The sequence below is a fragment of the Cornus florida genome, unplaced genomic scaffold, assembly GCF_030987335.1.
Source record: "Cornus florida cultivar Cherokee Brave unplaced genomic scaffold, ASM3098733v1 CherokeeBrave_3.0.0_Hap2_Chr06, whole genome shotgun sequence".
Taxonomy (NCBI): domain Eukaryota; kingdom Viridiplantae; phylum Streptophyta; class Magnoliopsida; order Cornales; family Cornaceae; genus Cornus; species Cornus florida.
Window position 1 is genome coordinate 55,534,014 of NW_026775576.1, and position 26,786 is coordinate 55,560,799.

The 26,786-nt window shown below is 34.8% G+C and overlaps 2 protein-coding genes across 12 annotated transcripts; both read right to left on the reverse strand.

The window, feature by feature from the left end:
* Positions 1-3,966: 3,966 nt before the first annotated feature.
* Positions 3,967-9,744, reverse strand: LOC132311556 (F-box protein CPR1-like). 11 transcript variants are annotated; one of them, XM_059809504.1, is made up of 6 exons: positions 5,943-9,744; positions 5,759-5,842; positions 5,506-5,635; positions 5,353-5,409; positions 5,077-5,246; positions 3,967-4,187 (listed from the first exon to the last, which is right to left on the reverse strand). In XM_059809504.1, exon 1 carries the CDS (start codon positions 9,672-9,674, stop codon positions 8,607-8,609), a length of 1,068 nt encoding a protein of 355 aa, XP_059665487.1. In that variant the 5' UTR covers positions 9,675-9,744; the 3' UTR covers positions 3,967-4,187; positions 5,077-5,246; positions 5,353-5,409; positions 5,506-5,635; positions 5,759-5,842; positions 5,943-8,606. The 11 variants fall into 11 exon arrangements, 10 of the variants coding, with proteins under 10 accessions (XP_059665487.1, XP_059665485.1, XP_059665490.1 ...); XM_059809502.1 differs by adding exons at positions 4,364-4,523; positions 4,605-4,685 and having other exon boundaries at positions 5,506-9,744; XR_009483062.1 differs by having other exon boundaries at positions 5,506-6,999; positions 9,598-9,729.
* Positions 9,745-17,295: 7,551 nt separating this feature from the next.
* Positions 17,296-18,096, reverse strand: LOC132314129 (F-box/kelch-repeat protein At3g06240-like). The gene has a single exon (XM_059813027.1). The coding sequence runs from the start codon at positions 18,094-18,096 to the stop codon at positions 17,296-17,298; it is 801 nt and encodes a 266-aa protein (XP_059669010.1).
* Between the last annotated feature and the right edge of the window lie 8,690 nt (positions 18,097-26,786).

Sequence of the window (26,786 nt, forward strand, 5' to 3'; positions counted from 1 at the left end):
AGATTTATTGACCTCCTTTCGGATTAGATTTACTCTCCATCACCGTACACGTGTGCAAGGAAGATGGAAAGGCGGTCCGGATGGACTCGTGAGGACCGTACGATTCTGATGCAAAGAGTTGCGGGCGTTGACCGGGTTAAGCTCTGCTATTTATCACCGCGAAGTGTGTTTGGTTTGAATGAAATGAGGTAGTTGATTTGAAAAAGTACTTTACTGAACAAAAAGTAATTTTGTACTTGGTTTTGAAGGAAAAATGCTAAAAACTTATACGTATGTGAAGGTACTTATTTATATATGTATATATATATACACACATATTACATATTATATAGCCTAAAGTGCATTAAATCCCTTGAATTATTGAAATATGTGTAAGAAATTTCCCTGAACTATAAAAGTTTCAAAAAAACCCCCTGAACTATTAGGGTATATGCAAAAAACCCCCCTGAACTATAAAAGTTACAAAAAAAACCCCCTAAACTATTGGGGTATGTGCAAGAAAACCCCCTGAACTATATTTTTTTTTGCAGTTTATCTCATTTGCGCGAATTGATTGACTGAAAGGGACGATGAAGTCGAGGAATTTGTTACTGGGATCGTTGGATCTCCTGTCATAGCTTCATCATAACCGTTACACCACCCGCCAGATCTGTCGGCCATATATATCGCACTTCTCTACACCATTGCGTCAGCCCATCGTCGTCACCACCTTGCTCGCCGTTCAGCTCACCTTGCTCGCCGATCCATTCCACCGTCCATTCCAAGCTCGCCCCGCCCATTCTGCCATCTCCATAGCCGAGCACATAGCCGTCCACAGTTCACCGTCGAGCCCCCTTGAGCTCGCTGCCGCTTCCACAGTTCACGGCCGAGTCAACCGAGCTTTCATCATAGCCGAGTCCTCCGCGCATAAGCCGTCATCATCCGAGACCGAGCCATCCCGCCGACCTCGGATTTCTTTGGTCTCTTCTTTCTCTCTCTCTAGCTCTCTGTTTTGGGTTGTGTTGGGTAAAAAACATCTTTTGGCGAAAAAAAAAAAAAAAAAATGTAAGAAGTGTATAAGTTAAAACGACGTAGTGTGCTATAAGGGTAAACTAGTCTTTCAAAATTTTCAGTGCTGGAAGCTGATGTCATGGGAGTAAATTGCAATAAAATCATAATTCAGGGGGGTAAATTGCAACAAAATCATAGTTTAGGGGGGGTTTTTTGAAAATGACCAATAGTTCAAGGGGGTAAATTTCAACAAAATCATAATTCAGGGAAGGTTTTTGTAGTTCAGGGGGGTTTATTACAAATAACCAATAGTTCAAGAGGGTTTAATGCACTTTACCCTATTATATATAGACATGTACAACAATTAAGTGGGAGAGAAAAAAATAGAAAAAAAAAAAAAAAAAAAAAAAAACCTATATCAATTGTGATGATAGAAATTGGACGTGAATTCGTATATAATGCATATATATATATATAGTTAAAATATAATTAGAAAAAAAAATACTTTTTTTGACAATCTAGAATGTTATTGATATAAGGGATAAAACTAAGGAGAATAAAAAGAAAGAAAAAAAAAATGTTAAAGGATAATTTTGTTTTAAAAATTTATATTTTTAATTTTTATAAAGGTGTAATCATAAAAATTGTGACCAACCCTCTTCTTAAAATTTTGTCAAATACGGCTCAAAATATCTTTTTAGTCCATAAAGCCAAAAACAGAATTTAAAAAGCCAATCCAAATGGGCCTAAGTCTTGCTTCTCACTAAGATTCCAAAATTAAAATACTTCTTCAATGATTTTTTGATTGAATTTTCACACATTTTTATTTTAAAAGAATTTATATCTTGAAATTTTAATTTTTATCTCATTTCATATATAAGTAGAATTAATATATATTTAAAAGTGCTTTAAATAGTGCATCCCTAATCAAAAGTGACACAATGCTAACAAATTAGAATGAGGGCATACTAATAAGAATCAATTAAAAAAAAATAGGTTCAATTTTGCGAGATATAATATAAAAATAATTCAAAAATATATATATTTTTTCTATTGAAAAAATCATTGGGTTAATAGTTTGTAGCACACTGTTTTGTAAAAAATTGGAATTTAAAGAAGATCCAGCTTCAAGCACTATTGTCTAAACTTTTTCAACACTTTGAAAAAAAAATGGTCTAAGAATTAGACTCAAACAGAACTAACATTTTTTTATAGTAATGTCAATATTTTAGGTCTACGACTTTTTTTATACCTTTTTTTTTTTTTTGGGTCCTTTTTTAATACTTTGTTAAAATAAGGGTTTTATGGAATCAAATTAGGAATAAACAATTTTCTAGAATTTTTTTTGACAACATTGGCATCTCCAAGGGAATGATGATAGAAGTACTTAATATAAATTTTATTTTTCATCTGTCGAACAACTTTTGGACTAAAGTATTGAGATTTAGTTGAGATCACGGTCCATGGCGTTATGTGATGGAATTCACCATCCTACTCATATAAATAATTCGTTATTAACTATTAAGTTATCTTCTCTCCTCTCTTTTTCTCTTTTGTCTTTTTCTTTTCTTTCAAGAGCAAAAGGATGGGCCTAAAAAGTTTTATGCAAGGTTTGGTTGGAATGGATTAAGGAATGATGGAATTCAATAAGTTTCTCTTGTTTGATTGGGAGGAGAGAGAGAGAGAGGAATCAAGGAGGAATGTAAGAAATGAGGAAAAGAAAGAAAAACTATCCCATAAATATGTTATATCAATTTTAACCTTTAATTATTTACAAATTACTTATTAAACCCTACTAAAACAAGTTTGCATAATGACAGTATATTGGTATATATAAAAACTCTTTTTTTTTTCTTTTCTTTTTTTCCTTCCAACCAAAAAAAAATAAAAATTTGCCACCTCATTCTTTCTTTCTACTCTTATTACTTCCATTCAACCAAATGAAACTAATTTCTTTCCTTAAAAATATCTCAGTAATCATTTCTCTTCTCATTTCCAACTATTTTTTTCAACATTTCAATCAAACGGAACAGTAGGCTTGTCCTTTCACTTATCTTGAGTATAGGCATACGCATTCAAAGAGTTGAAGTCACTGGTAATGCCCCCAAAACCTTTCACAATTATGCAGTAATTAGTGACGGATCTATGAAGGGTAAAAATTTATACTTTTTTATATTTATATTCATAAAATTTTAAAATTATTCTTACTAAAATTATGAAAAAGCCTTTTTATATAAATTTGTTTCCCCTTGTATAAATTCTAGATCCCTGACAGTAATATTTGAGGGCCACTAAAAATATGGAAAAAGGAGAGGGTAAAATATAATGAAAATTGTCATTCTTGATGACGATGATAATAATACTATTGGACCTGACAAAACCCAGCCTTGATCGTGTCCTATTCTTTTAAGACCATCATTACATTGACAAAGTAAAAAGGTGACTTATAGAAACAGAGGGATAAAAAGGGGTTATCCGTTCAAGGTCCACGTCAAAATCTAATCTCATGCGGATAATTATTACTGTAAATGTTTTTTTTTATATAAAAACATTTTACAAGTGTTACGTCAACATCTCAAGTGTCTCCAAATTTTAACAATACAATAATTATAAAAATACAATATTTATTAAGTAAAAAAATGACCTTTTTTCCGTTTTTTTGAACTTTTTTTTTGGCCAAAAAGCTTTTAAGGCGCTGTTAACGGCTCTTTGGTTCAATTGTGTTTGAAGGAAGAAAAAAAAACACACTAATTTTTGGAATTTTTTTTTTCAAATAGTCTTAAATTAATAATCTGATGAAACGGCATTTTTATGGCATATATATGCATTTTTAATCAGACACCAGAAAAACCCTGGCTGTGAGAGATGGAAAACGCACGGGGTGATAAGTTCCCACTGCATCTTTTTTCCCCAGCTGACCCTATTCCTTGCACAGAGCAGTCTTGTACAGTATTTTTACGGCCAGCACTCAAAACATGAAGAAAATTGGACATTTTCTGTTGACATTGTTGATAAATGAAAATTGCACATCCATTGAACAATACAATTAACTCGATTCCCATTTTCTTTTTGTAACAATAGGATGGACTCTACCCAATAGACATGGAATGATCAGCAGGAGAGCTACGACTACTTGTTGAAACAGGTTCTCTCATCTCTGCACTGCTGATTAATGCGACAGGTGATAAAGCTGGCTTCTGCATTAACAATGTAGTGCAGGGTCAGATCAAGTCATGGAGCAAAGTTACTCGAAACTGGAAAAATGAAAAACATACACAAGCACACGCATACATACGGACATATATATATATAATGTGTAAGGTTCAAGTGTCATTTATAAGAGAATTTGTCACAAGAACACTAAAAGAATTACAAGTTGGCTGGTCTAGGATGTCTTTTGTGGATCTCCAGGGTAACAATTCAGCAAACAGCTATTCATTACCCCCCGTTCTAAACACCATCATGTCTATGCCACAAATATACTACCTTCATTTTATCGAGGACCAAGCCCTTTGCTGCAGTGTGGTGGTGCACTGCAAAAAGAAATGGGCTTGCCATTGCAAAATTTACAGGAGCCAAAAAAACACATTTTCACAAGCAGATCATGAATAAACCTTGGTAACATCCTAGAAAATAGCAAATCCCAGAAATGCCACCTTTCACTTTGATGTGCTCACGGTGCATATTCACTCAACCTGAGACAAAAGAGAATTCATACAAAGAAAGGTTCTTTCATGCATTGCATAAAAGGCAGGCCTCCTATGGATTTCTCCAACTCAATGAATGAAGGGAGAAGTCTGAGGAAACCGGCTTTAAATATGAAGATTCAGACAAAAAGGAAGCAATTGATAGTTGATTTAACCAAATCAAGTCAATGCTAGTCAATTCCAACCTAATGAGTTTTGAGAATGAAAAATGTTAGAAACACAGCACCCAGTAGGGATTTATTAAAGCACAAACGGCCATATGTACGCATAAAGACTATTTTTACAACACCTATGTATACTGCAGGCATGGGAAACAGCAATAACATGGAAAACCAAGAACTGACAAGATTGGGTGAATTTTGTATTTGACAGGACATACCTCACCTCCACCACTAGAATAGATTGCTCCATGGGAGAAGAGAAAGGAACATTTGAACCAATGTTGCTTGACCATTCTCAGAGTTCCTTTACAGTGGCGTAGAGCAGTTGCAGCATCACTGCTTCCAACACCAAGCCCAGCCCGTAGGTACCTTTTTGTCAAAGATAAATCTGCCACAGATTTTAAAAAGTGAATAAACAGTTGTGTTCAATATACAATTCATCACAACTATATTACCAAATCCATAAAATCATCAAAATTGTTTTTAGGTTTTACCCAAAAGTAGTTGTCACTTCCAGTCTTTTTCCTGTAAAGTTTAAGTGCTTTGATTATCTGCAGAAGAGAGGTTGCTAAAAACATGAGCCTCACAAGATAAAGAAAATAAAACATACAAGAAATACAAAGGAACAATGGAGCTTGTGCCTTTACCATATTTCTGTCATCAAGGGGAACTCCAGGCACATTGGTTGACAAACGATCCTTAGATTTTGATGGCCAAAGAGAATTTAATTTTCTCTCTAAACTTATTAATTGGAAGTACAAAGCGGGTCATGACATTCTGTTTTGAATAATAGAAGAAATTAATATAATAAATAAATAATCATATTCAGAATTTTCAATAAATATTGCTCGTGTCTACTTCTTTAATAGTTCAAAATAAAAATTTAGAGCAGCAAGCTACCATTGAAAGAAGTTAAATGAAAGAGAGATTCCAAATCATGAAACCGATCTTCCCTCTTGTTGGTTATTCTCAGAAGACATTAATCTACACCACATAGAACATCAAAATGAACAGATACTAGAAAAACCCAAAAAAAAAGGTGTATCAATTTCAATACCCAAAAGCCAAAGACTGATTAGCTTACGTTGCAAGTTGAAAACAGAGTGACTCCAGATTCTTTTCCACTTCATCAGCTAACTTATTCAGCCTTTCATCTAGGTCATACACTATCTAATAGCCCCACCAACCAAAATATAAATAATAATAATAAAATAGAGAGAGAGAGAGTAGCCAAATTCTTTGATTCACTAACAATAATAACAGAAGTAATAGGATTACCACTACTTGTTTTCTGCCAGTTTGCGGATCAGAACTTCAGAAGCCATGGCTTTGACCAAAAGAACATGAAGCATGTGGCTTATATAAAGAACATACACTGTTTTTTTCTTGAAATTTTGTTTCAGTTTCGGCTATTGGAGGGAATGTAGAGGTGTTGACTCCGGAGGAAATGGGCAGAAGCCATGGCTGCTGGAGTGTGTGATGTTATTGTATACTGTTATGCATGGAAAAGGAATCAATTTGAAGGCAGGTGAAGGAGGAAGACCACAATCTCAAGCTCAACCAATGCGTGTTTCATGTGTATATTTATTATTATATTCTCGGTAGGTATGTGACTGTGTGTATACATATATATTATATATATATTTTGTTTGTAATAAGTGTGTATACTGTAGATATATTAATGCACTTCATTGAAGTGGTCACTTTTTTCTAAATTTGAGTTTCTAACACAAACATGTGGGTATGTAATTTGCATACTGAAGAAAATGAAACAAATAGATAATGATAAGATGACATCATGTGAGACTCTTACATGAATACTTTTATGTGAGAGAATTCTGACGGCCTGTGTGAAGTGATCAGGGTCCTCCACATCTGTACAAAATGGATCTAGACTCGTATGTTTAAAGGTCTACAAAGCAACTTTTTTTTTATTGCGAAGTGTCAAAACTGCTATGCTTTGTGCTATTGGAAAGATTGCCCAGCATTTGCTTCATCAGATTTTAGTTTTTACTCACATATCATTGCTTTTGCAAACAAAAAAAAAAAAAAAAGCAAGGCACATGCAATTACCTGTCATCCTTCTCCTTTCTCTGTTGCAATCTTCTTCACATACTTGTCAACTCTGTTATAGGCTGTGTCTAAATAACAACACCATATTTTATAACAATTGCATCAAATAAATTTGACTGCGTACCAACAACAACAATAATACTAATAATAAAGGTAATTGCAGAAAAACCTTATGACTTATCATAATCTTGCAAGTTAGGCCATAGCGTTAGTTTGCAGTCACTAAGGATGTGAAATTACAATTTACTCATTATTAAACTATGCTGTCTTAGTTAAGTTATACACTATAGTATGTCCTTCCAACAACATTGTATCACATGTCCAGGATTTTTATTTTTATTTTTTTTAAAAGGAAAGAAAAATATATATATAAATAAAAACTTGGTATGACTCCTAAGACCCACCCAGTTTCATCTTCTTCTTTTTCCTCTTCTACATGTAAAAGTCCTAGAATACTTATACAATCACACCCTTTTTTATTTAGGTAAGCATACACAAACACATTCTTATACATGCATATACATATTAATTAAGTACCGCTTACATCAACTTTATCCTCCCTATTTTTTCTGCCTGAATCAAATAATTTAAATGAGTTTTGATTGAACAGAATCTTGAATCACGTTAAATCATCGAGAAACTACCGGCAGTTGGGATCTAAAATTACTGACAACGCATGTCTTATTTGCAAAGGTAAATTATGGTTGTGCAATAATTGCTTTCCTGAAGGGTCCTTTTCCTCTTGATAGAGCTAATAAACATAATATTATATATATATATATATATATATATATATATATATATTTGAATTTATGGTCTTAGTAAAAAAAATTCTCCAGAAATCAATATAGAATCACACCATATTATTATATTTTTCCCAAATCAAAGGCTCTGGGCTTCATATCAGATTCGTGGATATCGATATGTAGAAAGCTTGGGGCTAGTGTTGGCGTTGGCTTGGGGTTATTCACATGTAAGGACAGAGCCAATAATAATAATAATAATAAGAGATAGAAAATTTTATGTGGAAAGAAAAATGTGTCGGTAATCAGTTTATACAAAAAAAAATAATAATAATAATAATAAATCAAGGAATGCCAAGGATTAAAAGATTCTCAAAGCCTATGAAACTGGGGAAGGGATTATGCTACCAGCTCTCCACTATTCTTTTTCCATCCTAATAAATTAGAAATTACCAATTTTTACAACTAAGAGCAACCGAAAGATAGAGTAGTCAATAATGAACACTGTCAATAAGTAAAAAAAGAGCAACCCACCTAAAAAAATTGGAAAAATACCAAGATCATCTAATATTTATGAATTAGAGAAACTGAAAATGAACACTATTCAAACCCTATCGATTTTTTACAAATGTAGAAGTTATCAGAACCAAAGACTAGATTTCCCCTTACATACTTAACAATGGCAACAAAGTTTGCTAGATGAAAGGTATTGTGATGAAAAGTTAATTTTTTAAAGTTTATATAGCAAGGTTAATCTCATGTGTCTAAGGACAAAACAGAACTTAAGACAATAAGTGCAAATATTGTGTAAGTACGTTCACATTGCCTGCATATTGTTCTTTGCTTTCTTAATTGATGCTCCCTCCTTAACTATATGTTCTTCTCCAACCTCTTCAGTAAGGGCATTACTATAACATTACATGCTTGGCCCATTAGGACTTCAATTTTTTCCTCCCAAGTAAAACGAGGCTTTCCACGTAAGTATCCAAATGAAACGGGGATCTATACCCACAGATTCCAGTAAATACCACTTTTTTGCTCTTGGGATCATATGAAACCAGCTCTCCATTACCCATTCCTACTAGAACTTCCCCCGTTTTCCTAAATCCTAAAACCTTGCTTATTCCTCGTAGACCAACAGTGAACAATTTGGTCCAAGAACTTACTACACCATATTCTTTCATCACCCATATGCAACAACTCTTACTTGTCATCCAAATTAACTCCTCCTCACCATAGTGGAACAGAGAGAGAGATTCCCCAAAACGTGCAACCGACAACTTCAGCTTATTCCCATTAGAAATGCTGCTCGGAAGCATTATCTCCTTGAAAACCTCACTACCCATATCAAATGACAAAATCAAATACCGATTCTCTTCAATTGCGATCCAATGTGAAGCCCCATTCACAAAAACATGTGACAAATGACATAGAATCATGTGATACAGAGGAGCAGCAGTACCAATGCTTCTCCACAGACCTGTGCTAAGCTCATAAACATCGACCTCGGACTCAAACGAATCGTGAAGATAAACAATCCTCACAACCTTGTAGTCATTAGCCCGAGAATCGAACCCAAACCCTAGAACGCACTCATGCGAGTCAGATGCAAAAGTAAGTGTGACGGACTTGTCAATTGCTGGATTCCACAGAATGATAAGGTCTGTATAACCATGTATATCATCGGACAAGCAAATTAATCCATTACATGAACCCACTACTCTGAGGTAAGAGATTGAGGAGTGACAAACAGTGCACTCAACAAATGTTTTGTCGTCGCAGTGTATTGAGTAGTGCTCTTTCTTGTCAATGTGGTAATTAAGGAGTAATAATGGAGTGTTGGTGTGTGAAATGGTGCGATTGATGTGTGCGGTGATGAAACTAGGGTTGTTGATTAGAGCGTACAATGATTTGCAGACGCACCTGATTTGCAGGAGAGTCTTGATGGGAAGTCTTGTGAAGATATCGATGAGGACATCTTCAGGTAGGTAGTCCGACATTGTTCAACCTCTGATTGTAAAACCCTAGAATTTGAGAGCTTTGATCAAATGTAATTTGGATTTTTGAAACGATAGTTAACTTTATTGATCTCTGGGAACGGCTTCACATACGGACCCACAAAGCCCAGAATACCGGGTTAGCGGCTCACCCATTCGGACTAGTTCTCAATCCGAAATCAAAACCGATTCCAACTATTTTTTTAAAAGTGAAACTAGAGCCAAATTATGAAATATCGATTTGGTTGGATTTTTAACCACAAGTTTTTTAAAAACTTTTTGTTTACCTTTTTTAAAAAAATAAATAAATAAATAAAAAGAGTATGCAATACCAAAAAATATTTAAAGATTGTATCACAAATGAAAAATACAATATTATACTTTTCTACCCACGTCACTCTCTCCTCTTTCTTAGGCAAGTTTTTCTCTTTTAATATTGTCTTTTCAAAAGTACAAAGATGTATCTCGTTCCTCTACCATAATACTCATCAGACATCAACATTGAAGCCTATCAAAATAATTTTTCTTTATACATCAAACAGACTAATTTTGTTTATATGTACAGAGGCAAACATTGAAGCCCATCAAAATAATCCTTTTCTACCATGCATCAAACAAACTAATTTTGTTTATAGGTGCCTTAATTTTTTTTAAATAATCATCCATAATCCTAAGCCTTTAACTATGCAAAAAATATACAAACATAAAATTTGGAGTTATAGTTTCAGAACACATAAGAATTATTTACATACCATTTTCTCCATGGTTAATTATACATGACTTCAATATATAAATATATACATATATATATATATATATATATATATATATATATACACGCACACACACATCACCATACACTGTGTTTAAGAAAAAATCTAGAACTAAACGGCTATAGTTGTTGCCGGCTACTTCTAAAGGAAATCTAAGAAAGTATATGCCATGTCTCATTAGTGATACAATCATGAAAAACACTTAAAAAAAAAAAAAAAACCCTGCTTGTCCCACAAAGATTTTAACTTTCACCTTCCACCTTGAAAAGTAGAAGAGATACACTCACAATCTTTGGTTGCCCGCCTAGATATGCTCTTAATCTAAAATCTGATTTTTTTTTTTAAAAAAAATTATCCCTTTCTTTCTTTCATTTTTTTTTTCTTCTTCCTTTTTCTGTGAATATTTGGAAATTTTCAAAACTGTTAGGCTTGGTGCTGGCTGTTGGAAAGGAGAAAATAGTATCCCAACCAATGTACAATCATATTAAAAAAATCATTAGACCATTTTTTCTGTTTTTTTTTGGGATTTGACCCTTCTTCTTTTTTTCTTTTTTCTTTTATTTTGTCATTGGGTTATAAAACCATTTCCATAATGAAAAATCCATGAACATTACAACCTGAATATTATCACAAATAGTAAAAAGCCCTGTACAAACCATTCCAAACCCATCCTAATAGAGCGTTGTATACCCAAGAACGGGGTTGGTTTTCCATCCCTATCATGGCACACGAATCATAATATCTCAAACTGTAACAAAATCTGGTAAGTTCCAGAAAAAGAAGATATGCAAAGGCTACAAACTCATCAACCAGCTCAAATACTTGGCCTACCTCTTGCGGTTCAAACACTCTTGATAATTTATTTATTTTTTATTTTTTAACAGGGACCAAACCCCCTCGCTGCAATTTTATGCCAGTTTGTGGATACCATCTGTGACGATCCGAACATGAGATGCTCTAATACCACCTGTGATGTTTCGAATTTTCATAAATCCGAACAGGCACGGACCCAGCTGGTGACCAAGGGGCATCTGCCCCCCTGGATTTTTAATATTTTCATTTTATATCCTAATTTTTTAAAATTTTATAAAAACGCCCCCCCCCCCTAAAATTACAATTCGCCCCCACTGGATTCTTTTTTTTTTTTTTTTTTAGCATTTTATACATCAGATTTTGATAATTTATGAAGATGCCCCTACTAGAATTATAATTTGCCCCACTGATTTTTTTTTTTTTTTTTTCATTTTATACTTTAAAATTTTTAAAATTTATGAAAAAAAACCCTATTAAAATTACAAAAATGAGCCCATCATATAATTTTGTACCCACAAATTAAAAAGCCGCCCCCTCTCACAAAATTTTTTGGGTCCGTTACTGAATAACAGATCCAGAATGCAGAAGCGAAAAAAAAGAAAACAAGATCTCTAAGGATAAACAGCAACCCAAGAACACTAGGGTGACGTTCTATGAAGTCACGGAATTTAAAAGAAAACAAAATGCGAAAGCGATATTTTAAAAACGAATAATTTTAGCCTTAGAACAAAATAATAATTTTCAGAAAGTTATAAGTGCTACCATGCGGCTTATATGAAGAACATAGATTGGTTTTTCTTAATTTGTTTTAGTTTCTGCCACTAGAGGGAGTGTAGAGGTGTCGGCAGCAAAGGAAATGGGAGGAAGCCATGGTTGCTGGAGCAGGGATGGAGCCAATTAAGGACCAGGAGGGGCACGTGCCCCCCCGGGGAATTTTCTCCCTCTCTTATATTCTATATATATTTTATAATAATATATATGTTTTTTTTAATGAAAATATGAAAAATGCCCACCTGAATTTTCTCATTCTCCATAGAATTCTATATATGTTTCATATTTTTTTATCCTAAATTGTTTCTTTAATCCTTATATTCTATATCTATAAATTAATTTCATTCCAAAAATATCATTATCTCTTTCTATATATATATATATATATATATATATATATATATTGACTTATATACATGTACATTATATTATAAATATATGATATGGTATGCAGTACTATAATATGCTCCCCTGAAATTTTTTTCTGGCTTCGTCCCTGTGCTGGAGTGTGTGATGTATCAATTTGAAGGCAGGTGAAGGAGGAAGACCACCATCTCAAGCTTAACCAATGCTTGTTTCATGTGTAGATTTTTTATTATTTTCTCGGTAGGTATGTGACTGTGTGAATACATATATACATAATATATATTGTGTTTGAAATAAGTGTGAATGAATACTGTATAGTCTGTATATATAGTAAAGAGCTTTGTTGAAGTGGTATTTTATTTTTCTGTTTTTTTTTTCTTCTAAATTTGAGTTTCTAAAACAAATGTGTGGGTATGTAATTTGCATACTCAAGAAGAGAAAAAACAAATAAATAATGATAAGAATCATAAGATGACTTCATGTGAACATAAATACATTTATGTGTACGTAAGAATTCTAATGACCTGTGGGAAGTGATCAGGGTCGTGTACTGCTGTACAAAATGGATCTGGACACATGTTTAAAGGTCAACCAATTAAGCAACTTTTTTTTATTGCAAAGTGTGGGAAGTATGTTAGTTTGCAGTCACCAAGGATGTTAAGTATCAATTTACTCGTTATTAAACTATGTTGTCTTGCATAAGTTATACATGATAGCGTGCTCTTCCAATAACATTGTGCCGCGTGTTGAGAATTTTTTTTAGGAAAGAAAAAAATACATACGTACATATATAAATATATAATAACAAAAAATTGTTATGACTCCTAAGAGTCTAAGACCCACGCCGTTTCATCATCCTCTTTTTCCTTTTCTACATAAAAAAGCCCTATAATGCATACACAAGCGCACCCTTATTGCTTTAGGTAAAGTATACACAAACACACCCTTAGACATGCATATCTACATACTAATTAAGTAGCACTTACATCAAATTAAATAATTTAAATGGGTTTTGATTGAACAGAGTCATGAATCATGTTAAATCATCGAGGAGGGAGATTTATGTGAAAAGACAATTGTGTCGGTAATCAGTATATACGAAAAAAAATTCTTTTGTTTTTTTTGAAAGTTAAAAATTCTTTTGTTGTCCTAATAAACTAGAAAATTCAAATTTTTACAACGAAGAGCAACAGAAAGATAGGTAGTCAATAATGAACACTGTCAATAAGTAAATATGCGAGCAACCCATGTTATGAAATAAGGATCGAGTAAGAGTTGATGAGAATAAGAGAAAAATAAATGACAAGAAAATAAATAAACACACACACAAACAAGATAAGAATTTACGTGGTTCGGTTATGCCTATATCCACGGGGAGAAGACAGAACAATATTTCACTGTGAAAATAAAGAGATACAAGGCAAAGTTTCTCACACCCAAAACTCAATTACACCCACAAGCTCTCTCACTCTAACTAATATTACAAAAATGCTTAAACTGATGATGATCTTGGATGATTCGTAATGCCATGGTCGTAGACTATTTATAGCCAAGAAAACATCAATATATCTTGCTCATCAAGCATACTTGTTGTCCACATATTAAACTGTTACTTGGTGACCACACATACACAGCTTATTGATTACACTCCTTAGTTGCCAAGGTGCTGGGGTAAGTGGTGATGAAAAATGCTTGCTAATTACACAAACTAGTGGTTCCCAGCTAAAGTATGTAACCTCAATTTGAGCCATATATTCAACAAATCTCCACCTTGGCGAAAATTTAAATGAGCCACTGTATCTCTGCCAAACAATCTGTCTTCTCCACAAAACAAATTAATTAAGAATTTTAGTTAAGTTTGAGTCATCCTCAAACTTAACCCCCGGGCTCTCATTCTTCAACCAATGCATATCTTGCGCAGTCACAAGCATACCTCCAGTATTTCTGTCAAACTCTAAGTGCTTACCAAAAACATCATCAGAAACTCTAAGTTTGACATTTCTTTCAGCAACCTTCTCCAACCGCCCACAAACCACCGGCTGGTAATGAAAAGTCATTTTCTCACCCTTGTAGAGAATATGACGTCCTTGACTTTTCCTCGCATCTCTGTTGGGACCAACTATTTGCCTCCCACACATCTTAATGGCACTCGAATGGACTATCTCATTGCCACCAAGATTATTGCAAATCAATATCACACCTGTCCTCATGGGTTTGCCTCCCTGTAAGAACTGTTGCAATTTCGGTTGCTATCTGAAAACAGATTTCATTCTCCCACCATGTTGTGTAGTCCCCTCACAACCCTTTTGAGAACTAAGATCGTAGCTCCTCTTTCGAACTCTTCTTTTGCCAAGACCTGAACACAGATTTCTGCTAGTTGTAAAAGACCCTGTAGAAGCTCCACCTGTTACTGTATTCCCTTAGAGAAGATACAAATTATTCACCTTGGTGCCTTGTAGCACTACAAGAGAATCCATCACGACCATCATTGCTCCACCCTCTGTTACAACCTTGTAACCTTTGGAGTCTAGCATACCCACTGAAATAAGATTCATCTTCAGATTCGGTACATGTCGCACATCTGACAATGTTCTCACCAACCCATTGTGCGTCTTGATCTTGATTATTCCAATTCCCCAAATTTTGAAAGCTTTACTGTCCGCCGTCAAAATCGAACCACCTTTCACCTCTTTATAGGAAGAGAAAGAATTCCTACTGGGACACATATGAACAGAGCAACCAGAATTAAGAATCCAACTGTCATTAAATGACATACATGAACACGAGGTTGTCATGAGAACATATTCATCACTTTTCGAATCACTCGTTGTAGCAGTTGCCACAGAAACTGTTTCTTGAACCTTTTCTTTACCATTCCCATTCTTTGCCTTTAGTTTGGGACAATGTTTGATGTTTGCCACATCTCGTGACAGTAGTAACATTCCACATTTTTATGAGATTTAGATTTGCCCCTACTAGCAGAACCCTTTGTCCTACCTTTGCCTGTTACAAATAGACCCTCGGCCTGTTCATCTCCAATATTCTCAGACACATTTTTCCTCAACTCTTGAGAGTTTAATGAGGATTTAACATCCTCCATACTAATAGTATCTTTTTCATAGAGCAATGTGGTAACAAAATGCTTATAGGAAGGAGGCAAAGAATACAACAAAATAAGAACTTGATCCTCATCATCAATTTTAATATCAGTATTTTGCAAATCCATAATAATAGAATTGAAATTATCAATATACTCCTTAAGAGGCATACAGTCCTTCATACGAAGGGTGTAGAGTCTCTGTTTCAGGTAGACTCTGTTGGTGAGCGATTTCGTCATATACAGACTTTCTAATTTCAGCCATAACTTTGCCGCCGTGTCTTCATCAATAACTTCATGCAGCACCTCATCAGCTAGATTCAGAATAATCGCACTACGCGCCTTTTCATTGACCTCATCCTTGTCTTCATCGGACATAGTTGTTGGCAACTTGTCCTTCCTGAACACCACTTTCTTTAGACCTTGCTGAGTCAGCAGGGCCTGTATCTTAATGCGCCAAAGACTAAAGCTAATCTTGCCATCAAATTTCTCAATCTCGTATCTGGTTGTCATCTCAAAAAACTCCCCAAAAAATTACTTGGTGAATAGTACCGTATTTGTGAACAATACCCGAATAGTTACTATGAATAGTACCGTATGTGTGAATAGTATCTGTACACAATACACTCTGATACCAGTTTGTTATGAAATAAGGATAGAATAGGAGTTTATGAGAACAAGAAAAAAATAATGACAATAAAATAAATAGGCACACACACAAACGAGATAATAATTTACGTGGTTCGGCTATACCTACATCCACGGAAAGAAGACAGAACAATATTTCACTGTGAAAATAAAGAGATACAAAGCAAAGTGGCTCACACCCAAAACCTAATTACACCCACAAGCTCTCTCACTCTAACTGATATTACAAAAATGCTCAAACTGACGATGATCTTGGATGATTGGGAATGCCATGGTCATAGGCTATTTATAGCCAAGAAAACATCAATATATCTTGCTCATCAAGCATACTTGTTGTCCACGTATAAAACTGCTACTTGGTGACCACACATACACAGCTTGTTGATTATACTCCTTAGCTGCCAAGGTGCTGAGGTAAGTGGTGATGAAAAATGCTTGCTGATCACACAAATTAGTGGTCCCAGCTGAAGTATGCAACCTCAATTTGAGCCATATATTCAACAACCCACCTAAAAAATATTCTAATATTCAAGACATTAGAGAAACGAAATATGAACATTTCTCAACCGTATTCATTTTTACAGACGTAGAAATGTAGAAGAATCAAGACTAGACTTCTCCTTACATGATTAACAATCGCAATAAATTTTGTTAGATGAAAGGTACTCTGATGAAAAGTTAAGGGTCTGTTTGGCTAATACTTTTGTTTCGGTTTGTTGTCATTTGAATAGTACCAAAACGCTTTTAAAATTGAGGCTAAAATAAGAAGCATCAAAATGATACTTTTGTTTGCTTCTGCACCGTTACAAAAATAAAAAATAAAAAAAATAAAAAAAAAATTCTAAATTAACATTTTTAATTAGCCATTCAACTTTTCAAACTTGTAACATTTTTTACTAAACATGCTTTCACATTTTTGCTTTAAAAAATTTTGTAACAAATTTATGTTACTAAACGAGTTTTGAAACAGTGTTAACATACTCTGAAACGGAAACATTACTTCTCCTGCCGTAAGTTTTTAAGCTTATACTTAAATAGCAAGGTCAATCTCATGTATCTAAGAATAAAACAGAAAAGTTGAGACGTATGTGAAAATACTGAGAAGTGCATTACATTCACATTGCTTTAGCTTTCTTTTTCTCCAACCTTCTGGATATTACATGATTGGGCCTTTCAATATATTTTTCCTCCCAAGTAAAACGAGGCTTTCCAGGTAAGGAACCAAACGAAACGAGTATTGTTTTGCACTGATTCCAATATCTTTTTTGCTATTGGGACCATATGAAACCAAACTACAATCATCCATTCGCACAACAACTTCACCCGTTTTCCTAAATCCTAAAACCTTGCTTCTTCTTCCTATATCAACAATGAACAATCTGGTCCAAGAACTCGCTACACCATATTCTTTCATCACCCATATGCAACAACTCATAATTGTGCCACATCTGTACTCGAACAGAGAAACATAATCCCCAAAAGGTGCAACAGACAACCTCAGCACCGGACCGCCATTAGCGACAGCGTCCGGAGGCATCATCACCTTGAAAACCTCACTACACATATCAAATGACAAAATCAAATACCCATTCCCTCGCCTTGCAATCCAATGTGAAGCCCCATTCACAAAAACATGTGAAGTATGACATACAATCATGGGATATGGAAGAGCAGCAGAACCAATGCTGCTTCTCCACATACCGGTGCTAAGCTCATAAACATCAACCTCGGATTCAAACGTGTTGAGACCGTAAACAATTCTCACAACCTTGTAGTCATAAGTCCGAGAATCGAACCCGAACCCAAGAATGCACTCGGGGGAGTGAGATCTAATACTACGTGCTGGTGCCGGTACCGGAAGTCTCACGTATTTGTCAATGGCTGGATTCCACAGGATGATCAATTTTTCACGTAACTCGTGGGACAAACATATTAATCCATTAATTGAACCCACCATTATAAAGTAAGAGATTGAGGAAGAGGAAAAAAAAGTGCACTCATATGACTTATACTGGACGAATGTTTCGTCATCGCAATGTATTGAGCAGTGCTCTTTCTTGTCAATGATGCAATACCTAAGGAGTAGCGATGGAGTGGTGCGAATTCGATTGGTGTGTGTGGTGATGAAAGTAGGGTTGTTGATAAGATCGTACCATAATTTGCAAACGCACCTGATTTGCAGGAGAGTCTTGGTGGGTAGTCTTGTGAAGATATCGGTCAAGACTTCTTGAGGTATATAGTAAGACATTGTCCAAACCTCTGATCCTAAAACCCTACAATTTGAGTACTTTTATATATATATACGATTATTCAAAGTAAACGTGTTTGAATTTCAAATTAATATTAAAAATAAATAAATATTTAAATAAAAGAAATTATCAATTAAAACTTAAAAGTTACCGATTAAAATATAAATATTTTTTAAAAAGTTACTAGTTAAAAGTTAAAAATTACCAATTAAAATACAAACTTATTTAAAACAGTTAAAAGTTAGAAGTTACCGGTTAAAATACAAACATATTTAAAAGTTAACAATTAAAATACAGGTCTTTTGAATTTCAAATCATCATTAAAAATAAATAAATATTTAGATAAAATAAGTTATCAATTAAAAGTTACCAATTAAAATATAAACATATATTAAAAAGCTACCAATTAAAAGTTAAAAATTACCAATTAAAATACAAACATATTTAAAACAATTAAAATACAAACATATTTAAAACTTACCAATTAAAATACAAACATATTTACAATTAATAAGTTATTGAAACTTTCAAATCATCATTAAAAATAAATAAATATTTAAATAAAATAAGTTATCAATTAAAAGTTAAAAGTTAGCAATTAAAATACAAACATATTTACCATTAATAAGTTATTAAAACAATAGAATCCTTCGAGGGTTAGGGCTGATGCAGAGCAAATCCTCAAGGCAAAAAGCATAGCAGCGGAGCAAATTCTTAGGGCTAATACAAGGGTTAGGGCTGATACACGGCAAAACAAATCCGCAAATCCTCAGGGCAACTCTTTTTTCTTCTCCTTTATTATTTTCAACACAGGCACTCGTACCCACAATATGTTTTACAATAATTTCATTCAGATGTTTGTTGTCGACAATATGCTTTACAATAATTTCAGTCTTTTATATGTGTCTTGCCTATCAATCGATTGTGAAGTTTCTAAGATTGTTTTTTTTTTTTCCCCCTTTGATTTTACTAACATTGTGGCCTTGCACAGTCTCTGTTTTTATCATCATTGATGTCTATAATGAGAGAGCAACAGGAGGGGATACAGACTCCTTTATTATTTACTAGCATTGTGGCCTTGCACAGTATTTCTGTTTTTATCCTTTTTATTTAGTTGAATGGATAAGCTTGTATTAAAAGAAGAAAAGATATGTATAAGGTCCATGAAGAATGGACAGAGTTCCAAGGCTGCAAACAAGTACTACATAAAACAATACATCAAATACTACCATGCCTTGAAAAACCTAAACAGTAATTAAACTGAAGAGGCATACACAATAACATAGCAACACCGAGCACCACTAAACTTCCATGCCAACGATACAGCACACGAACCCAGTCAGACAAAACATCCATGATCCCATGAGACCCAAAGAAGAGAGTAGGGTCCACGCTAGTAACTGGGCCAAGAAAAACATCACAACCGATGTGATATCAAAGTCTCCACTACAGGTATGGATACGTATACGTATGCCTTTATTGAATACCTTGGGGTATGGCACCCCGGGGCATCCCAACCCTGGGTGTGATAGGGCCTACCACCACATTCATAATTCAATGGCTATCACTATCCCGAGTACCATACCTTTGGGATATTCAATAATTTCTCGTAACAACGAAGTTAGACTTTAAAAGCTAATGAGATGACATCCTGGGTGGGTCCCCACGCCTTCAAGAAAGATCGGAAGACAGAAACTGTAACAAGCTGCACCTTGCAAGCGACGAAACTTCAGTACTCATTCTGTCAACAACAAAATAACACCGGTGACCCAAGATATTCCTGGATCGTTCCTTACCAATAGGAAGAACATCGTTACGAAGAGCCCTTGGAACCATCAACAGAACATGTCGACTTGGATCACAAATCAGTTTGCCCTCATGATAATGGAAATGAACACCCCTATCAAAGGATTGGGAAATATCACTCGTATCCGGCAAACTACGAAGCTGTTGAACCACTGCTCCAATAGAGCCTTTAAACGAAACAACCATATTATCAGGCCCCCACCCTGATTTAACGAAACCATCATGATCGGTAACTTGGGAGGTTCCTTCTAACAGGCAAACACCTGGGGTCAGAAGCGAGAAGGTCCCAGAATCCCCAACAACAAGGAAAGAGGTGCAAACACTCCGAAAAATCCTTAGCGGTTTCAGTCATCACAACAGAGACACATCGCCGACCCTGACTAGCAACCCAAACACCGGTGATAGTCTGATGCACCATCGGACCACTAGTTCCCTGACCGCACATCCACAACCCAGAAGCGACGCCATCAATTACTGCCATGTAATTTAGTAGAACAAGAAGGTTAATTAAAAAAGGGACTTGGACCAATACCCAGATCAAACGTATAGATTGTGTGTCCCTCCTCAGAAGACCAACCAATGCTCCAAAAGCCGTGAAGGACCACCATCACCACAAATGTTACCAGCCTGATTGAGGAGTAGAGGGAAGCCATACCAAAGAACACCGAACCACCAGAGAGAAAGTGGAGAACTCTGATCAAACAGAAAACCTCTGCACAGAGAGGAACCTTTATGGAAGAGAGAAAACAAAACCGGGTGGGGTAATCTAGATTATTATACAACAATCTTGTCATTGCAAGAAGAACTTCAGCAATCACAATGTGACACCTCAAAGAAGGAGACAGGATTATCTGTGAGCAACACAACAATCTAGTCACTACAAGGAGAACTTTAGCAAACACAAAGTCTCACAATGTGTCATCTCAAAGAAGGAAACAAGATTGTTTATGAGCAAACTCACAGCCCTCTGTGAAAAGTCTCTGCAGGTCAATCAGTGAGCCAATCTTCCTTAAGTCTGCCCCTCTACTTATCTTTATAGAAGCACGTCTTGCTCTAACACAACTCTTAATTGTTCTAATGATCGAGGAGATGTGGAGGAGAAGACTTGTTAATAAATGCCCTTGCATTCCTTTCCTGCCAAATGAAGTAGACTGCAGCTGATAAGAGTAACTTATGAGTGATGAATCTACTTTGAGTCCACGAATTAGAACACCAAACAATAAGATCATTTTGGCTGTTTGGTAAAATATAGAAGCCTGCAGCATGCTAAATGAATTCCCAAATAGCACTATTATATTTGCAAATAAAGAAAAGATGGTCCAAAGACTCCCAGTTAGCAAGACAAAGGAAGCAGGCATTAGTATTGTGCTTGGGTTTTGAGTCCATAAGTATAAAGTCTATGTCTAAGAGCCAACCAAGCAATATGGCCATGCTTTGGAATATGATGCTTAAACCAGATGAGTTGGGCCCATGAAAATAACAGTGATATATGGAGGTGTGTAATTAATATTCCATGGTAAGTCTATGTGAGTAATCCATTGGGGTACTTGGCAACCATTGTATCAAGTCTAGTACTGATGCAAGGTCTGCAATGCTACGTAGTTGTGACAAAAAACCATTAGATTGAAAGACTGAGAAGTTTTGCAGGGATGATGGAATGGTCCACTGAAAGTTGAAAATTAGGCTATCAACTTTAACTTGTTTTTATCCTTGTTAAAGTCCATATTTGGTTTATTCATAATAAATTTTACATTGAATTGATTTTTCTAAAAAGTTAAAAAGTAATTGAATTTGTTTATTCAGTTCTCTCCTTTCGATTTTATTCTTAATTTGTTTTCTTATCTTCTATTTATAAATTGAAGATGTATTTTTATCACACAAGGTTTAAAACAAAAGGCTTACCAAACAGGGCCAAATATTGTAATATGCCCATTTTACCTTTTCGAATATACCAGAGGGGAGTCTATACTTGCTTTTTGTAGGGTGTTAAGTGCAAATCAACCCCATTTAACCCACTTTTCAGACTTTTTCTTCCTATGTCTACAACTTGTTCTCTTTTCATATTTCCTCTATAGTAATGTATTCTATAGTAATGTATTCTTTCTCTTTGAGTTCTCACACTCTACAATAACCTCTTATGGCATTATCTTCAACCTCAACAAATCATTCTTACTTTAATGTGTTAGGTGGGACTTTGTGCACATGAGATGATTGATATGCAATGTGGTATTAAGTGCACCTTACCTCTTTTAAAATAATGTGAAATTTGTGTATATAAAGTATTTTGCTGAGTGCATTATTTTAATATGTGAGGTGAGACTTATTTGCAATTTATTTTTATTTTTTATTTATTTTTAGTGCACCTCAGGAGATTGATATACAGGGTAAGAATATCACATGAGTGTTTTTCAAATTTGGGATTTTTTGGGCACATCAGGAGGTTGAATATGCACGGTAATATCAAAGGAGCAAAATTGGGGATGTTTTGTGTGATGTCCATCACTTTTTCGATTTTTTGAGTATTTCTTATTTTCGGCATAAGTGTTTATTTCATTACCTCGGGTTGCGTGCCATGTTTGGGATTACATGTCATGAAGGTTTTATAGTGATTTGGAGTGTTTCATGGAGTTTGGGAAGCATGGATATGCTAATTGAACCGTTTGGACAGTTTATGGATTTTTGGGCCAAGCGACTCGTGTGGGTCCCACGCCAAAATTTTTGGGTTTTGGAGTTATTTTCTTAATTGAAAAATAATTATCTTGGATGTCATTTATATAATTCATGAGGGTGGAATGGTCATTTGATGATGTGATGGCATGGTTGTAGTTTAATGAATATGTAGGGGCATTTTGGTCATTTCCAATGACCCTTTGTGAGTTTGACACTTAAGCATGCACTTGGCAAGTTTTTATTCACAATCTGTATGACTCCTCACGTAGAAGAGAGCTTCAACTGATGGGTTCCTCATGTTAATTCCATTTTCTTATTCCTTTAACCAATTTCGTCCTCCATTAGAGGGGTTTTTGAAGCTTAAAATTGATAGACTTGTGGTGAGAGTTTGATGGTGAGGTGTGAATGAAAAATGACCTAGAGGAAATGAGGTCTCCATTGATATATTATTTGAGGCTATTCCTTAATCCATGGGTTTTAGAAAGTGCCTTGAAAAGAGGAGGATCTTAGTTGTGCTTCAATGGAGAGTTCTTCATCTTCATCATCTTGTTGGTGGGTTTGACCATCTCTTGGGTAGCTTTGGAGTGGTTTTGCCAAGGGTTGAACTCCCTTGAGGTAGGATTGTCTAACCCTTACTTCCTTTACCTTTAGTGAGTTAATCTCTTTCAATTTAAGTTGTAAAGTGTATAAAAATGAAACTAAAGCATGCTGAAACTGTTTAGTTAAAATTACATGCTACTGTTTTGCTCAAATTCCTATAAATTCGTAATTTATCATTTAGAGATGATTTGATATTATGATAATATAGTTAATTAGCTTTCATTGAGAATTGGTTTCACATAAATTGGTTGAGAATGAATTTACTATGAATTTTTGAAGTTAGAGTGTTCTTGCTGGAAATTCTGAGTTGGGGTAGATTCTGTCCGAGTCTTTCTCATCAAACATGCTTTAAATGGTAAGGTATTTTGGTGAAGTAAAATTTTATCTTGAAAATATAGTTTTTGAACTTTCAGTGGCCTTTGGATTCACTCAATTTGGATGAGAATTGGATTTTTTTATGATTTTTCAAAGATGTAAGCTACAGGTTGGAAATCAGTTTCTGGGTAGATTTTATTTCAAAATTTTGGGTCAAAACTGTTCCAATTGGGAAGGGATTTTGTTAAACTAAACTGACACTTTCAAAGTACATTGTTTAAGCTTTCATTAGGCTTTGGAATCACTCAATTTGACTTAGAATTGAAATTGTTATGAATTTTCAAAGATGGAGGTAATAAGCTACGTATGAATTGTTAACAACTAGTAGGGGTTGTTTTAACCCTCACACCCTTTATTTCCTTGTGAATTAAATTCTTTAAATTGAATCATTATATGACTTGAATTAGGATTTCTTTACAAGCATGTTGTGTAATTAAAATCTGAAATTTTGTAACTCAGACAGAAATGATGTGTTATGTGTTTTAAATATGGAATTTGAGTTCTTAAAATGTTGTTGATGTTTATGTGCCTAAAAACTGAAATTCTAGTAATCACAATGGTTTTATTGTTATTGTTTGACAAGTTGAAAATTATATATTTAGTTCACTTCAATTACGGGTTGTTTTGTTATAAGTTTGGTGTTGTAATAGTGTTCAAAAACTGAATGATACATTGTCCTTGAAACATGATGCCATGATAAAATTTGCTGCCAAAGTATGTCCATAGAATTGGATTTTGATGTGAGTAATGATGTGGTATTATAATATTGTGAAGCATGTGCATTCATGCATAGCATTGGGCAAGAAAAATGGGAAAAAGATGTTTTGAAATGAAAAAGGGGTGTTGGGAAAAAGATTTGAGAAATGAATTTTGTCAAAACCTGGATGCCAAGGGGATATCGAGGGTCCGTGGCATTAATGTAGCCTAGAGGGAACTAGGGAGATCGCCTTAGCGTGATTGAGCTATCTGGGCCCCAAATGATACCGCGGGGGTACCAAGGGTCAGGGACAGTAACCAATCCTTCTCTCGTCGCTAAGGGGCTACCGAAGGGGGTTACATTAACGGTTTGAAAAGTGACGGTTGGTTTTGGAAAAAAAGGGGAGCGACATTGCATAACATTGCACCCATTGCATGGCATATCCATTCATGACTTAATTTATAAATGTGATATTGTGGTTATTTTTCTCCCGGCATAGCATAGGACCAGCTAAGATATTGATTGGAAAGAATGTAGTAATTATGGAGAAATAGAGATGGATTTTCTTAGTTTATATTTATGATTAGACATGAGTGGCTATCATTGTCTAGGTGCAGTAAATCATTAATACTAAAGGGTTCCTTAGATATTAACAGAGGGGTAGTCTTTTCACGGTACAGGGGTATACCTTTAGACTGGTGGTTGTGATAATGAGAAATGTGATTCTTTGTATAGAAAGTTGTAATAAGGGAAATGGTTTAGACTCTGTATATATGATACTTCATATTCTTCTGTGTTGACTGTTTTGTGAGACAACATGATGATGTGATGATTATTTTGTAACGACCCTAGCTGATGCTAAATTTTTAAAAAAAAAATTCGGCATAACCTCCCTTAAAAATGGGCCTACCACAACCTGTTTAAATGCATTTTTAACCTGTCCCAGCACAATAAACATATAATACATTCTAACATCCCTTTCATCCATTCACCATGCGTTAACTTAGTTCATTTCATAGTGGTACAACCACCTACTATATCATCCAGATACCATAATTACAGTTCCAAAATACAAGATTAATATCAAATGTCCATAAATATAATTACAATAATAAGAGTTCACAAATCTCTATACCAAATATAACAAACTAAGATTTTACAAAAAATATGGGACTTAATACAAAAATAGCAAAAAAGTTTTCTAATCCAAATTAAGCTTGTGGTGGAAAGTCATCCGCCACTTCTTTCCCGTTTTCTGAATTTTTTATATTAAATAATAGGGTGAGCATAAAGCTCAGTAAGTAGCACTTAAGACACGCCTCTTGTGTCCCAGTGAATTCAACCAAAGAATAGAGTAATGGGAATGGGGGTCATACCATGCCGGGATCATATCACTTAATAATCAACTCAAATATAAACAATATAATGTAATGTAATGGGAATGCAATGCATGTCGATGTCACTCCCCATTTCCATATCTCAAAAATCATCACTTTCAAACTGTTAATATAACCCGCCCTTTGGTGACCCCGCAGCGACACGAGAGAAGGATTGGCTAGTGTCCATGACCCTTGGTACCCCCACGGCGTCATTATGGGGCCCAGTTAGCTCAACCACGCTAGGGTGACTCCCTAGTTCCCTCTAGGCTATATTAACACTCCTGCCCTTTGGTACCCCCGCGACGACCGGGTTTTCATAAAACATTCTTCATCAAACACTTTCCCAAAATCCCCCATTTTCATTTCAAAACAATCTTCCCAATCATGACCCATGGTATGCATGCATGTCTTGCTTTCACAATGCCATAGAATTAAGAGATTTTATATTTCACATTTAAACATACTCTACAAATATTGAGGAAAAATTACACATGCATCACATATCATTTCTAACAAATTTCACAACAATATAGGCATGTTATATCAACTATTAGACAAGAAATTAACCAAATAAACACGTTCACCTACAATTCACATAGCCTATTTAATCACAACTTCTCATATAACATCTACATCATCAACAAGACAATTAATTCATAATCAAGCATGCTTTACAACAATTTAGGTGGAGTAATTCACATAGGAGCAAGAAAAACGGGAAATAAGAACCCCTACCTGACTTTTGCACAAAACCATTAAAATGGGTCTTGAATTTCGAACTCCAAGGAGGGCACCAAATCTGGAATTGTTCGTATAGATGCGTGGAGCTCGAACACAACAGAAGGTGTTAAGGAACAAGACGATACCAATG

What these genes read in the sequence shown, in the direction of transcription:
- LOC132311556 (XM_059809507.1), bottom strand. Translation starts at nt 9,674, where the DNA reads ATGTCGGACTACCTACCTGAAGATGTCCTCATCGATATCTTCACAAGA.
- LOC132314129 (XM_059813027.1), bottom strand. Translation starts at nt 18,096, where the DNA reads ATGGTGGGTTCAATTAATGGATTAATATGTTTGTCCCACGAGTTACGT.